Source organism: Aedes albopictus, chromosome 3 (genome assembly GCF_035046485.1).
Source record: "Aedes albopictus strain Foshan chromosome 3, AalbF5, whole genome shotgun sequence".
In the NCBI taxonomy this organism is placed as follows: domain Eukaryota; kingdom Metazoa; phylum Arthropoda; class Insecta; order Diptera; family Culicidae; genus Aedes; species Aedes albopictus.
Genome location: NC_085138.1, coordinates 52,011,453 through 52,027,639, shown reverse-complemented (window position 1 = coordinate 52,027,639; position 16,187 = coordinate 52,011,453). Strand labels below are relative to the sequence as shown.

Below are 16,187 nucleotides of genomic sequence, written 5' to 3'. Positions count from 1 at the left end.
TATTTGAACGTACTTACTTGTAATCAACGCAAAGGATCCGTATTGTGTGGATCAAAGGCTGCCCCCGCAGCGGAAAACTGTTCCCCCCAGGATGCCGCCGGGGGTTTTTCGGCTGCGCACAAAAATTTTCCAGCTTTGCTGGATGTTTTCACACCCGTCACACTTGTCACTGCAGCGCACCGGTAATCGACGCAATCGTATTCACTGAAAACCAAGCTGAAAATTTGTAATCTTTTCTTGAAGTCGATACACTGGCCTTAATTTATTGCTTTGCACTGCGAACCACAACAAACTGAAAATGTCAAACTGCGTAAGTTCACAAGAAGTTCCACGTGAACTTCTTTCGAACTTTCGACTTCAAAAACTATTCCAAGTTCAGAGAAAGTTCACACGCGAACCTGATTGAGCTCTACTATATGATATCAGCACATTGAGTAAAATCCCACAGTGCATAACAACACATACATGGAGTAGTGGTTAGGCACCGACTTTCAACGAGAAGATCCCGAGTTCAAATCTCAGTAAGTAAAAAACATCAAACATTATTTCAAGGTATTAGTCAATTTGGATTCCACATGAACTATAATGGTTCCTAATAATAAATTACTTTTGAGGACTAAACATTTTTTTTTTCATTTTTTCGAAGTTTATTTTTAAGCTGAATAGCGTTCCTTTCAGCGACACAAGTGCACTTTTTGTGAACTGAAGTTCGGTTAATTACTTAAAAAGTGAGCTGAATAGAATGCTATTCATATACCTTCGAATAGCTGATTAAGCCCAAACATGCTATTTTATCCGAACTTTTGGTTGCTTGGGGTAGTAGGCCCAACATCCACAGATGATGCGTCTCCAAATTTCACGATTCACGTTGTTGTCAGCCGTCAGTAAGGATCCGAGGTAGACGAATTCCTCCACCACCTCGAAACTATCCCCGTTTATTGTAACATTACTACCCAGACGGATCCGGTCGTGTTCGTTTCCGCCTACCAGCATGAATTTTGTTTTTGAGGCATTCATCACTAGTCCGACCTTTGCTGCTTCGCGTGTAAGGCGGGTGTACAGCTCTGCCACCACTCCAAATATTCTGGCAATAACTTGGGTGATAATGTCCATGTCGTCCACAAAGCACACCTTCCAGAGCGATGTTGAAAAGTAGGCATGAGAGTCCATCACCTTGTCACAGTCCCCGGCGAGATTCGAATAAACTGGATAGTTGACCCGAAACCCTTACGCAGTTTTGAACACCGTCCATCGTTGCATAAATCAGTCTAGTCAGCTTCCCAGGAAAGCCGTTTTCGTCCATGATTCTCCATAGCTCAGCACGATCGATACTGTCGTATGCCGCTTTGAAGTCGATGAACAGGTGATGCGTTGGGACCTGGTATTCACGGTATTTCTGGAGGATTTGCCGTACGGTGGAGATTTGGTCCGTTGTCGACTGGCCGTCGATGAAGCCGGCTTGATAACCACCCACGGACTCATTCGTTTTGGGTGACAGACGACGGATGATGATCTGGGATATCACTTTGTAGGCAGTATTCAAAATAGTGATCGCCCTGAAGTTCTCACATTCCAAATGGTCGCCCATTCACAGGGCAGATTAACCCTTCCTTCCACTTCTCCGGTAGCTGTTCGGTTTCCCAGATCCTGACTAACAGCCGATGCAGCTCGCCCTCTTCTGGCAACGCGGCCTCGAGATACTGCGAGCATGCTGAGGCGACATCCGGTTGTTTCAGTCGCTCTAGGTTGTACCGTGGCGGTCGCCGATACCGTACATTGTTGTGACGGAGAGTTTTGGGCGCATTTTGACCATCACCATTTAGGCCACTCTGCATATCATCCATCACGATGAAAGCTGTTCCCAGCTCGCATGTGTTGCCGCAGCTCTGGTAGATGGTATGACAACCTCTAAACGTTCCGTCTGATTTTCCGTTACAATGGTTTTCTACGGCTTCCTCGTAGAGCCTGACACCATTCCCCTACTTTCCGGAGATCCATAGTACACAGTTGAGCTCAGATTCCTTCCCTGGTACTTGGACGTTGATCAGCCGCCCCTATCATGGGGATTGAACGCTGTTGCGAGCCGCTCCTCACGGAGAACAGACGCTCAGGTTTGCAGAAACAACCCCCCCCCGTCTTTCCCTGTCGGCCTACGATCAAAGTTCCCACCGGGGTTGGTTACCCGATCTTCCCTAAGATTGCTCGTAGTTTCCGGCCGGTACCACGAGGAGTTGCTGGGCAGAGGCTAGTGGATCACAATGGGATCTGAATTGCGCAGCATATCCAGCCTTTACCGTGCCAAACTATAAGGCATATCCTTTGTGAATCGCACGAGAACGGGTACCAGAAAGTACCAGATGAAAAAATTGATCATTTTGATATTTAGGGTTCATCTTGGATTTTGAATCCGGGAGGAGTACGTTTCTTATGGACAAACGTCTTGAAATCCCGCAACAAAAGTGCATCAGAACTTCAGACGCACAAATCTCAAAAAGCAAGCTTTAAACAACAGTGCATATTATTATTTTGTTCTTGCTCACTTGTAATAAACTCAAAATAAGATGATCAGGTGCGCTGGATTTGTTAACGAAGAGATTTGTGCACTCGAAATCGTGAGTAGGTGCCAAAGTCAGCCATTGTGGCAGCCATTTTGGGATTCTAACACTCCTAGAATTGGTCACGGTGGGTTGGAGGTTACTGCTAGGCAGATTCCGAGGTTTTTTGGTGGGTCTCTGAAGCCTCATCTGTTTCCTCGTTTCATCCTTAAAAACAAAGGGAACCCCGTCCCCGACCTCAGAGTCAGATCCCTGATCATCGAGAGACAAAGACGAGTAGATGTTGTGTGATTCAACGACCGGAGCAGCTTTTCTCAGCAATTCACCGTAGCTTTGCCTTGAACGCTGCTGCAACGATCGTTTTCGATGTTGTTTTTGCTGTACGTACTTCGGCAAACATTGAGATCATGTGGACGGTCGCTACCACAATAAACACACTTGGGCGGCGTTTTACACGCACCGTCCACATGTCTCTCCCCGCATGTTGCACAGCGAGGTTTATTACTGCAGTACTGGTCGGTGTGGCCCAGCTGCTTGCAATTGATGCAATTCATTACCTTCGGTACATACAGCCTCACAGGTAGCCGAAGTTTGCCAATCGCCAGCAGAGTTGGTAATGCTGATCCGGAGAAGGTCACACAAAATTCTGCAGATGGTGTGTAAACCTTTATCTCGCCCTCCTGGGATACCGAATGCAGTTGCCGGCAATCCAGTATCTGGACAGGAGGTAGAGAAAGATCAAAGATCCTTCGGCGACCTTCCCCGAAATCTCGATCTGGTGGCTTGGAAGGTACACGAAATACTCAAGCGTAAATAACTTACAGGCCACAATCTCATCAGCCTGTTTTCGGTCGCCTACTGTCACCCGAAGCTTAGCTGTACCGACCATGTCAATGGAGACAACGGAAGAATACCGCTTAGTCAGATCCTTGCTGATTTGAACGGTGTTCAAACGTTTGCCTTTAGATCGGAAGAAAACAACATGTGGCCCGCCAAACTCGGGAGGGTAGGCCTTGAGGCGGGGGACGTTGGAGGGTTATTATTGGCGTCCATTGCAGAAACGCCAGATTGAGGGGTGCTAAAGGGGTTCACATTTTGCTGGATCGGTGCACCCGAAGCCAACAACAAGGCTTCATTGATGGGATAAGACGTACCCTCGCCATCATCATCATCAATCATCATCCATTGCGGCAGGTAATCACCGCCACGGGGCACACACTTAAAAAGAACAACGATCACGAAGATAAAAAAATCGAACACTAACACCAAATATCAATACAAAAGGGGAAAGCGAAAAAACTACTAATATACTTGATAAAAACTAATCAATGGAGACGGTAAAGTGGGGTGAAAACACGAAGGGGAACGGGGTACTTAACTTTACTGCGCTGCGCTAGTGCCGACGGGTTGTCGGTCGTGCACCCACGATGATCGCTGTGGAAAAATATCGGACCACGTGGACGGCTATACGCACGGAAACTGTACTTTTCGACGAATAATGGCTCTGCCAATGAAACAAATCTCACAAGCGCGGCTTGGGATAACCACTTCTTGTACACTGCTGCACTTGCACATTGAAAAAAAAACACTGGATTTAGAAAAAAAAAACAAGGAGAATCCTGGACGCGTGAAACTGTCCACTGTCTCGCGCGGTAGCTCAACAACGAATGATTTGTGGAAGTTATCACACGTGTATTGTTTTAATATTTTCTATTTTACCATCAAAGTACAATTCGGTAACTCTTGGACATTGCGATCTATTGCTGAAAGCTTACGCTCGTTGTGCAAATAATTGATTGCCCTGAGAATCGATGACGCATACATTTTTCTGTAACTGAATATTTTTTCCGTGACCGGGATGAGCCATTTTACGAAGTGACAACATTGTTGATGATGATATTGATTTTCACGGGTTAGGACGCCACCTCCTGTCAAATTTTCATTCATAAAATTGGCTCGTTAAATGGACTATGGTCAAGAAATTTTATACAGCAAGCCCCATTTGGTTTGATGTTTCGTTTCAGCTCCGTACTAGGATCCGGAATAAAACGATGCACAATGGGGAAAAACCCATGAAAACCAGGAAAAAAATCAATAACTTTTGTCGCAGTGGAGTGAAAATTGCAACCAAAATCATTTCCGCTTGGAAAATGTCTGATAAATCGAATGGAACTAGTGTCGTTCACCGCACGAAACTGTATGTCGACCTACAGAGTCGATTTATCATCGGATTCTTGATTTTTCATACTAAAAGATGCATTTTAACAGTATATCTCATATGATATATTGAAATTATGAGTTTACTCTGTCATACAAATGCTTGAGAATGTACACAAGTAGTATTCGACATAAAAAATATGTCGACTCAAGTTGGTTAGTTTGGTGATATTGATCGATTTTTAAACAAAAATTCATAATTCTATCGTAGTTAACTAGGAAAACTAAATTATTTCCGCAAAGAAAATGTCTTGTAAATCGACTGAAACTAGTGTCGTTCACCGGATGAAACTGTATGTCGACCTACAGAGACGATTTATGACCGGATTCTTGATTTTTTGTACTAAAAGATGCGTTTTGTCAGTATTTCTCATACTATTTATGAATTAACTCTGGCATACAAATCCTTTAGAATGTACACAAGTAGTATTCGATATGCATATTTATTTATGTCGACTCAAGTTTTATTTTGGCGAAAATGATCGATTTTCATACAAAAACTCATAATTCTGTCGTTGTTAACTAGGATATTATGAATTTACTCTGATATACAATTCCTTTAGAATGTACACAGATAGTATTCGATATAAATATTTTTTTTTATGTCGACTCAAATTGGTTATTTTGGCGAAAATGATCGGTTTTCATATAAAAATTCATAATTCTGTCGTTGTTAACTAGGAACACTAAATCGTTTCCGCTAAGAAAACGGCTGGTAAATCGACTGGAACTAGTGTCGTTCACCGCACGAACTGTATGTCGACCAACAGAGTCGATTTATCATCAGATTCTTGCTTTTTGGTACTAAAAGATGCGTTTTGTATTAAAATTATGAATTTATTCTGACATACAAACACTTTTGAATGTACAAAATGTATTCGGTACAATTTTTTTTATGTCGACTCAAATAGGTTTTTTTTGTGAAAATGATCAATTTTCTTACAAATGATTAATTTTCATACAAATGAATACTTGTAATAGTTAACAAAGAAGTAAATATTTGAAAACATTTGAATTTTGAACATACACTGTAATTACTTCTGTACTCCAAATTCCTCTCTCTCACTATCTTCTTGGCATAACGTCCTCACTGGAACGAAGCCTGCTTCTCAGTTCTCAGTTCCTGGAGCAATCTGGAATCGAACCCGTCACCCCCAGCATGATCATGCTGGATACTCACGTCTTTACAGCTGTAGCTATATGGGCCTAAATACTGTATTCCAAGTTTATTTTTATATCGTAAATAGCTATTTTATAACTCGAGTCGATTAAATCGGCTCGCCTGCTATCACAGTAGAGTCGAGTAGAAAAGCTAGTACAGAAATCGACTAGCTCGATAGCCGACAGAAGAAGAGTGGTCGATTCGAGATTTTGACAGTTTAGTGAGAGAAATTGCTCCAGGAATTCCTCCGGAAATTCCTCATGGAGTCCCTCCGGGAATTCCTCCAGGATTTTCTCCGGGAATTCCTTAAAGATTTCCTCCGGAAATTCCTCAAAGATTTCCTCCGGAAATTCCTCAAAGATTTTCTCCGGAAATTCCTCCAGGATGTCCTACGGAAATTCCTCCAGGATTTCATCTGGAAAGTCCTCCAAGAATTCTTCCGGAAATTCCTCCAGGAATTTCTCCGGAAATTCCTCCAGAAATTTCTCCGGAAATTCCTCAAGGTTTTCTTCCAGAAATTCCTTAAGAATTTCATCCGGAAATTCCTTAAGGATTTCATCTGGAAATTCCTCAAGGATTTCCTCCGCAAATTCCGCAAAGGATTCCTACAGGAATTACTCCAGAAATTCTTCCAGGAAATCTTCCGGAAATTTTTTCAAGATTTCCTTTGGAAATTCTTCTAGAATTTTCTTCGGAAATTTCTCAAGGATTTCTTCCGTAAATTCCTTAAGGATTTCATCCGGAAATTCCTCAAGGATATCATCCGGAAAAACATCAAGGATTTCCTCCGCAAATTCCTCCAAGGATTCCTCCGGAAATTCTTCCAGGAATTCTTCCGGAAATTATTCCAGGAAATCTTCCGGAAATTCCTCCAGTAATTCCTTCCGGAAACTGTCGAAGGAACTTCCTGGGAAAATTCCTGGAGTGATTCCTGGAGGATTCCTGCTGTACATAGTAGCCGTCTCCATTCCACTCGGTCCAAGGCGAGAATAGCGATAGTGATAGTAGCGATGATGACAGAAACAATTACATTGACGCCTGAGGTGACAAGGAAAATCATGTTGACGCGTTTAACAACACTTAAGCACACTGCGACACACGTTTTTTGAGTGGCTCGGAAGGGCCCAATTATTTTTCCTTATGTTTTATGGAAGAAATCCACTCTTCTTACCGATATGATCATATTTTTAATTTCCAACAAACTTTAACCAATAACAATAATTTGGATTGAAGTAGCTCTGAATATCTATGTAGCAACTACCATGGTTGTTTTGTTGATGATACTATAGATATAAATTTACGAAGACCATAACTCCTGGTTATGTGGTTAATGGTTAGAAACCATATTCTTTTACTATGTCGAGTGTGTGTTGAGTGAGAGTTTGGTCATGTATTAAAAGTAAAAAAAAAAAAGTAATTTCCAACTGGCACGAATAAATAAATATCTTTGATCACGAGTTGACATGGAGCAAATAAGAAATATAGTTGACCTTTATCTCAATGAAAACTAAATCCATCCAAACTGAGGAAGAGAGACCATAAATTGCTTTCAAAAGTAGACATAAAGATACATGTCTTTGTATTTTTGTGAGATACGTTAGTACTAGGGACAATGGAAATTCGCGATTTCGCGGAAGCCGCGAATTCCGCGAAATTGGACAATGGTCGCGAAATTTAAGAAATCCCGCGAAATCTGAGATAATTTGGAAAATAACCTAAAACTTTCGAAAATTTTAAATTTTTGAACATAAATTAGCTGATATTTTTTAACAGTGTAAAGTAATTTAGAATTCCGAATCTAGCAAAATAATTGTTTAATGCGCTTTACAGCTATTTCTTTTCTGATTTTTCATCAAATTTGTTATTTTTTCTGTAAATTATGATAACGCCTCACAAAATCCTAGTGAATTAATAATTTTGCATGCTGAATTGGTGTTTTCTTCAACGATACGGTCAAAAATATGGTGCCGCGAAATCACCGCGAAATTCGCAATGTTGGTCCGCGAAATTTGAGAAATTTTGCCGCAAATTTCCATTGTCCCTAGTTAGTACATTAAAGATTTTTCTACAGATCCTTAACTGACTTGTTCAATTCTTCTTTGTCGATTATCTCTTTCGCTGATAACACAAGTTTACAAAATAAAACGAAAGTCGTGAACTTCTGTCAATGACCAAAATTTTTGAAGCACAATTTAGTGCTGGTTTCGAAACCGACCTTCAAAATTTTTTAAGTAGAACAGTTTTTGAGTTTTAGCTCAATATCGAGTTTTGCAACTTTTCAAAATATGTAATTTACTAAAATTCAAATATATTGCGTTTTGTTCAACCAACTTTAAATCTTTTTCCATAAATTAAAAGCTGAAAACAATACCATTCGATCATCTGAATACAGGTTTTGCGTCAGATTGAAGAAATTTAAGATATTGGCGAGTTTTAGAGACAATTTTCTTAAATTTTGGCAAAATTCTCAAAATTTTTTGAAGAAATGTATTTTTCTCAATAAGAAAAAAACAACTTAAAAATTCTTTCTCGACGTTTATTTTACATATCATATGTAGTCGAGTTACAGTAAAAATTTCAGCTCAATCGGAGCATTAATTACGGAGAATGAGATGTTTGAAGTGAGCGACTTTGCTTAAAAATGGAACAAAAATCGATTTCAAATCATCAACCTTGTATGGAAAGTCGAAAAAATTTCCGCTCTACTGTAATTTTTTTCTTTCGCGTTTTCGAACTCAGGGCATGATTCTACACCAAAAATGATCATCAGCTTACCGTGTTCAAAAATGCTGTAAACTAGTGTAATTTGATGAAAGTAACTACGACAAATAAAAAAAATCAAGTGAATGACCCCGTTAGTCAATAAAAAAAAAACAACATCATATTAGTAATACCAAAATTGCATTACATTCTTCAAAAATACTAATTTCAACGATAGACGAATTTTGTTCGTTTGAAATAATTTTATAATTGTTATATATTGTTAAAATTAAAACATATTAGTATGTATTATAATATGATTATGACATATCTGTAACTTGTATAAAAACCAGAGCATGTAGTTAAGTTTGAAATAATTTTATAATTGTTATATATTGTTAAAATTAAAACATATTAGTATGTATTATAATATGATTATGACATATCTGTAACTTGTATAAAAACCAGAGCATGTAGTTAAGTTCCCTCTTGCATAAAAAAAACCTTTGCTCACGAGTCGATATAGATCAAATAAAAATGTACCTGGCTCAAGTCGACATTATTTTTTTCAACCAAAATTAAACATATTTGACAGAAAGAATGGACAGCTTTAATAAGTCGACAAATACACTTATTGACAAGTTAATATGTAAGGTATTTGAACCAAATTTTGTTGAAACGACAACTCTTCATACGACTAATATCCAACTTAAGTTACATTTCACAAAGAATACTGATGTAAAAACGGTGAATAAGCAATGAATAATAACAAGGTAGTTCAATAAGTCGACATAAATCTATGTTACAAACAAAGATTGACTTCGACCTGAATATAACCAGAATTTTAGGAGAGGGTAGAATAATATAGTTATGTAAAAAAGATAACATGTTATCACAAGAAATCTTTCATTTTACATGAGAAGCTTGAAATCAATGACAAAATAGGCTATCGACTGTATACGATATAAAAATCAATTTGAAGTACAGTATTTAGGCCCATCTAGCCACAGCTGTAAAGACGTGAGTATCCAGCATGATCATGCTGGGGGTGACGGGTTCGATTCCAGATTGCTCCAGGAACTGAGAACTGAGAAGCAGGCTTCGTTCCAGTGAGAGAGAGGAATTTGGAGTACAGAAGTAATTACAGTGTATGTTCAAAATTCAAATGTTTTCAAATATTTACTTCTTTGTTAACTATTACAAGTATTCATTTGTATGAACATTAATCATTTTCACCAAAACAAGCTACTTGAGTCGACATAAAAAATATACAGAATAATACTTGTGTACACTTAAAAGTATTTAGGGAATCGCGCCACTTGGCCAGTGGCTTCTATTTTCGTCTGCTTTCAGCTATAACTCAGTCAAATTTGAACCAATTGACACAATTTTTGGAATGCGGTGAGATAGGTATAGTATCTACCCGTGTACAACATTTCAAGTCAATTGATTCAAAATTGACTGAGTTATAGTGGAAAACAGACGAATACAGAAGCCACCGCCCAAGTAGCGCGATACCCTATATGTCAACGTAAATTCATAATTTTAAACAAAACGCATCTTTTAGTATGCAAAATCAAGAACCCGATGATGAATCGACTCTGTTGGTCGACATACAGTTTCGTCCGGTGAACGACACTAGTTCCAGTTCATTTACTAGCCGTTTTCTTAGCGAAAACAATTTAGTGTTCCTAGTTAACAACGGCGGAGTTATGATTTTTTTATGAAAACCGATATTTTTCGCCATAATAACAAACTTGAGTCGACACAAAGCAATATTTATACCGAATACAACTTGTGTACATTCTAAAGGATTTGTATGCCAGAGTAATTTCATAAATGGTATGAGAAATACTGACAAAACGCATCTTTTAGTACAAAAAATCAAGAATCCGGTCATAAATCGTCTCTGTAGGTCGACATACAGTTTCATCCGGTGAACGACACTAGTTTCAGTCGATTTACCAGACATTTTCTTTGCGGAAATAATTAAGTTTTCCTAGTTAACTACGACAGAATTATGAATTTTTGTTTGAAAAATCGATCATTTTCGCCAAAATAACCAACTTGAGTCGACATATTTTTTTATGTCGAATACTACTTGTGTACATTCTAAAGCATTTGTATGACAGAGTAAACCCATAATTTCAATATATTGTATGAGATATACTGGTGAAACGCATCTTTTAGTATGAAAAATCAAGAATTCGATGATAAATCGACTCTGTAGGTCGACATACAGTTTCGTGCGGTGAACGACACTAGTTCCATTCGATTTATCAGACATTTTCCAAGCGGAAATGGTATTGTTTGTAATTTTCACTCCACTGCGACAAAAGATATTGATTTTTTTTCCTGGTTTTCATGGGGTTTTCCCCATTGTGCGATGCTTTCTCATTTCTTGAACGATTCCATGCCTGAATTTCTTACGCATCGAGATAGGCCAAGAAATTTCTTGGAATCTGTGTACTATCCATAAACAGCAAAATAAAATCATTGATAAAAGTATGTTATTCAGCGTTTATCTTTGCATCGCCACTAACGATTTAGGTAATTGTTGTTCATACTATTCTTTTCTATCAACTCAGACAATACAATTTTGATTAGAAGTAAGTTTACTGCTAGAATCCATTTTACTGCAAATAAAAGAAATTTTCGCTAGTGGATGGAAAAGTCGCCCACCAAAGACAAATTGCATTACCCACTTTCCGCTGTATATCATGATTGTGATGACAACTATCTATCAGTAGTGATGATGACACCGGCGGACACCGTGTGGCCCGCAAAACAGTCAGATAGTCCAATGACGTTTGCATCACTAGATAGGTACCGGACAACCGGAAACAACCTAGGAAGACAGTCCGGCAGAAAATAAATTTTACAAATGAATTGCTTGTTTCCATTAGCGTTATAAGTTTTTGCTGGCGGTGATGAGCGGTCGGTAGATTTGCTTGACAGCGTCGTCGCATGAAAACCAGGGAAAAAGTACTTTGGCATTACTCCCACTCAGTTTGGTCTAGTTGTGGTCCCCGTTAGTTGCCATGACCTAGTTTTTTTTTTCAACCCGTCTGGAAACGGAGTGAATGTGGTCGTCCTGCGGCCAAGCGCGCGGTGGTCGTAAAACTAAGCGTCCTGATTTTGTATGCAATCGATTGTGTGATTTATGAGCCGAGCGCGAGTACTGAAATACTAAAAATTGTGTTGCCATTTTTCTCTGTTTTTTCTCACTCCTGCAGGTTCGTACATGTTGGCATGGAAGCGGGGCATTGCGATTCTGACGGCCGGTTCGACCAAAGTGACGCCGGATCCCCGGGTGCGGCTGGTGAATGGCTACACGCTGCAAATACTGGACGCGTCCCAGCAGGATGCCGGCGATTACATCTGCCAGATGGCGACCATGAATCCCAGGGAGATAACCCACCACGTGGAGATTCTCGGTGAGTTTGATGTGTATTCTGAGTAAAAAAAAATGTGGCTTACCATAAATAAATGATCCCGCGCTTAGAGGTTATGCTGGATGGCCCATTTCGTTGGAAACTATTTGATTTGTTTTGATCTTTTGTAGCTTTTGTGGTTAGGCAATGTTTTTGTGAGAATATTAATTCCATGTTGTTATGATGACAGAAGATTTAATTCCAGCGGTGTCATCGAGGTGACTTCAAGTTACTCATTGAGTAACCAGCTCTTAAGATTAAACAAAGCACATTTTTAATTCCCAGTTTGAGCTAGAGTAACAGTGAGAAAATAGCATCGCAGCGAAATTAGGAATTGTTTGCGCTATACTGGGTATAAGAAGGTCGACTAGGTGATTTTTTCAAAACATTTACGCCCTCCGGAAAAGGCTGCAAGGGAGGGGTTTATCTTTTTTTATACTTAACCACTTAACCTAATTTACAGCTCTTTTGTCCACTAGGGCACTGCGTGCGCGATTTCAATTGGAAGCTGTACTTACACTTTGTAAAGCGCCTAAATGTATACTATTCTAATTCTTCTGTATCGAACTGGTTGCCTTTGCGCTGCTGTCACTTTTCTTCCCTGTCCATGGTAGAATGATAAGCACGAGGATGTTGATGTGTGGCTCTCGTTCGTTTTCCAGTCCGATTGAGACTTCATTATGAGTTGCCGTTAGCCGATATTCAAGTTTCCGGGTCCATTAGAGCATAGGCTTAGAAAAGACTCAGGCGTCGGCTGCTTGGGGGGGGGGGGGTGTTGTTAGCTGCATTAGTATAAGTGTAACATTTCCCTAATATTGCGTGAACACCGGGGATTATCACCACACCACAGATACTTTCAACTGCCGTTAAATTTAAACTGGAAAACTTGTTATTAGAGAACACGAAATATTGCTATTTGACAAATTGAGAGATGAAATTTTCGTAAAAAAACGCCTTCTGGTGGGATTCGAACCCACGACTTCGTATTCGCTAGACCAGCGCTTTAACTAACTAAGCCACAGAACGAGTAACGATTCTGCAGAATATAAAGCCAAACTGACTCCGAAGCCTAACTGTGAACATTTTTTTTTCTCACAAACCCATCTCTCTTTCGGCTTAGATGCCAATCTACAACACACTCGCGTTTGTGCCCACTAGCTGCAAGTGAGATCGAATTGTTTTATGAAGCCAAGACTTACTCTCGCACTCCACATACCTAGCCACCAAGCAGTTTATTAGCTGATGTCTAATTTAGCATGCTTTGAGAGCTCAGAATGGTCGCACGCTTTGACGGCTAACTGCGCCGATGCGACGCAAGCAAGGGTAAAATGATACATATTGCTCTTTACTGGCATTTTACGCTAGTATGTCTGAAACAGACAGCAAAACTTGTAATTAATCTCTAATTACAAGTTTTTCCAGTATGTTTCAGATATACCTGGAAATCTAATAAAATGCTAGTAATGTCATTGTACAAATTTAAGGTTTAATTGGTTTCAAATTGAATCACCTTTACACATCATTTTCCTAATTTTTTTGAGATCTTCCATACATAGAGTAATAATAACAAAATCTGTCACTTCGTCCAGAGATTCCTTTGAAAATCCATTACAGATTCTTTCGGAAAGTGTCTCCAGGGATTTCTTTGGAATCTAGTGGATGTCATCAGAAATTCATCTGAACATCCTCCATGTATTTCTTCATAAATTCTGCCATGTGTTGCCTTCGGAGATATCTCTGAAAAACCTTCAGGAATACTTCCATTATATCCTTAAGAACATTCTAAATTTTCATCATATTTTTCCAAAAGTTTCCTAGGGATCACCCAACAAATTAATCTAGCTACTTTTTTTTTTACTAAACCTCTCCTGGATTCTTTCCGATATTCGATAGCATTCAAGAATGACTTTGAAAGGTATTTTGTTCTAGGAAGGAATTTTCAAAGGAATTTTGCATAAGAGAATTTTCGAAGGAATTTTGCATAAGAGAATTCTCTAGAGATTTCTTAAAAATATCCTACAGACAAACCTCCATGGGTTTTCTTCAAATTCTTAAATATTACAGTAATACAGTAAAAATGTATGCATTACATTCAGAAATTCTCTTCTACTTATGATAATAGTCGCTTCGATCGCTCACCAGCATTCTTCACCATTCGCCATTCATTCATTCGCTTGCGATCCGAACTGCGACGAACGGCAACGAATATTCATGGCAAGCAGCTGGCGCATCGCTTCCCACTTGTGATGGGGTTGAGCGTTTGATCACGACAATCTGTTTGCTGCATCTTTCTCGATTCACTTCAGCAAAGAGGAGTGAATATGAATGGAATGAGGCGAATATACCGATCCTTGCTTTCCGAATTCCATCAGAAATGCTTCCAGCAATTCTGTAGGAAAATCCGAGGTTCTTCCAAAAAGGTTTCTTTCACAGATTCAAAACAAATCTTCCACAGATTCTTTCGGAAATTCTTACATCGATTCCGTTATAACTTCTTCCAGGGTTTCTTTCAAAAAGTTCCCTGGACATTTTTTTTTCAAAAATATATAAAGTTGTTCAAGGATTTCAAGTCAATCTTTAATGATTTTCTTCCAAAAATAATCTTTGAATCTTTGATCTTGAAATCTATCAAAGTTTGTTTCAAAAATTCCTTCGCCGATTGTTTTTCAGAAATTATTTTAGGGATTCTTTGAGAAATTTCTCCAGGGCTTACTTTAGATATTCCCTGATGAATTCCTCCATAAATTTCACCAGGGAATCTTTTATATAGACTGCAATGAGTTCTTTCTGAAACTCCACCAGGAATTACTTAAGAAATTCTTTTAGAAATTCTTTTAAAACAAACATCGGCAATTCCTTCAGAGATTTCTTTAGATTTTTTTGGAGGAATTTCTCTTGTATTCTTTACGATATTCGACAGCATTCAAGATTGGCTTTGAAAGGTATTTTGTTCTAGAATTCCTTCGAAATTTTCTTTAGAGAATTCCCCAGAGATTTCTTAAAAATATCCTACAGATGAGTCTCCATGGGTTTCCATAAAATTCTTAAAAAAAAAGATTTTTTATAAATCCCATTCTTTAGGAACCCGTACAAGATTTCTTCCCGAATTCCATTAGCCAGCAATTCTGTTGGAAAATCCAAGATTCTTCCAGAACTTTTTTGAAAGATTTTTTTCACACATTCAAACCAAATCTTCCACAGATTCGTTCGAAAATTCTTACAAAGATTTCGTTATAACTTCTTCCAAAGTTTCTTTCAAAAAGTTCCCTGGACATTTCTTCAAACATTTCTTTAGAGATTTCTTTATAAAGTTATCCAAGGATTTCAAGTCAATCTTTTATGATTTTTTTTTTCCAAAACTAGTCCTAAGATTCCTTCAGAAATTACACCAGCAATTTGATCTTCAAATCTTTCAAAGCTAGTTTCAGAAAATCCATCGCCGACTGTTTGTCAGAAATTCTTTCGCGGATTCTTTAGGATTTTTTTCCAGGGCTGTCTTTAGGTATTCCCTGATGAATTTCTCCAGAAATTACACGAGGAACTCTTTTATATAGATTTCAATGGGTTCCTTCTGAAACTCCACCAGGAATTACTTGAATTTTTTTTCCAGAAATTCTTTTAAAACAAACATCGGCAATCCCTCCAGGGATTCCTTTAGAATTTTCCATAGGAATTTCTTTAAAAGTTCTTTCAATGATTCTTTAACAAATTCATCCAGTGGTGTTTTCATAATTTTTTTCAGATATTTCTTCAGGTATTCTCCAGTCCACCAGAGATTTGTTTAGCAAAATGCTCTAGTGATTCCATTGAAAATTCACATATTAATATGTTGCTTCAGGGAATCACAGAGAAAATCCTGCAGGAATGTCTTCAGAGATCATTGCATTACTACTTTCTGTGATGCAGGCAGAAATTGCTCCAGACATTGCTACTGGAGGTAATAGAGATATTCCTTCAGGATTCCCTCCAAATATTTATCCGGTATTTCCTCAAAGGATAACTTCAGCAATTCCTACACGGATTTTTTAAGAAATTTATCAAAATATACTTCGAAGGAATCTTTACGGGAATTCTTTTAGAATCATATCAAGTGATTTTCGCATACATCTAAGCGTTTCT

The 16,187-nt window shown here is 38.6% G+C and overlaps 1 protein-coding gene across 3 annotated transcripts in view; it reads left to right on the top strand.

Annotated features, from left to right (window-relative positions):
* The window catches only part of LOC109398757 (neural cell adhesion molecule 2), a 642,607-nt gene that overhangs the window by 431,739 nt on the left and 194,681 nt on the right, over positions 1–16,187 (top strand). For 2 of the 3 annotated variants that reach the window (XM_029870566.2, XM_029870573.2), the window contains exon 5: positions 11,871–12,071. In XM_029870566.2, the coding sequence (XP_029726426.1) occupies positions 11,871–12,071 (201 nt within the window). Of the gene's footprint in view, positions 1–11,102; positions 11,185–11,870; positions 12,072–16,187 lie in introns of those variants that run through there. The other variant, XM_062859062.1, reaches the window with a different exon arrangement.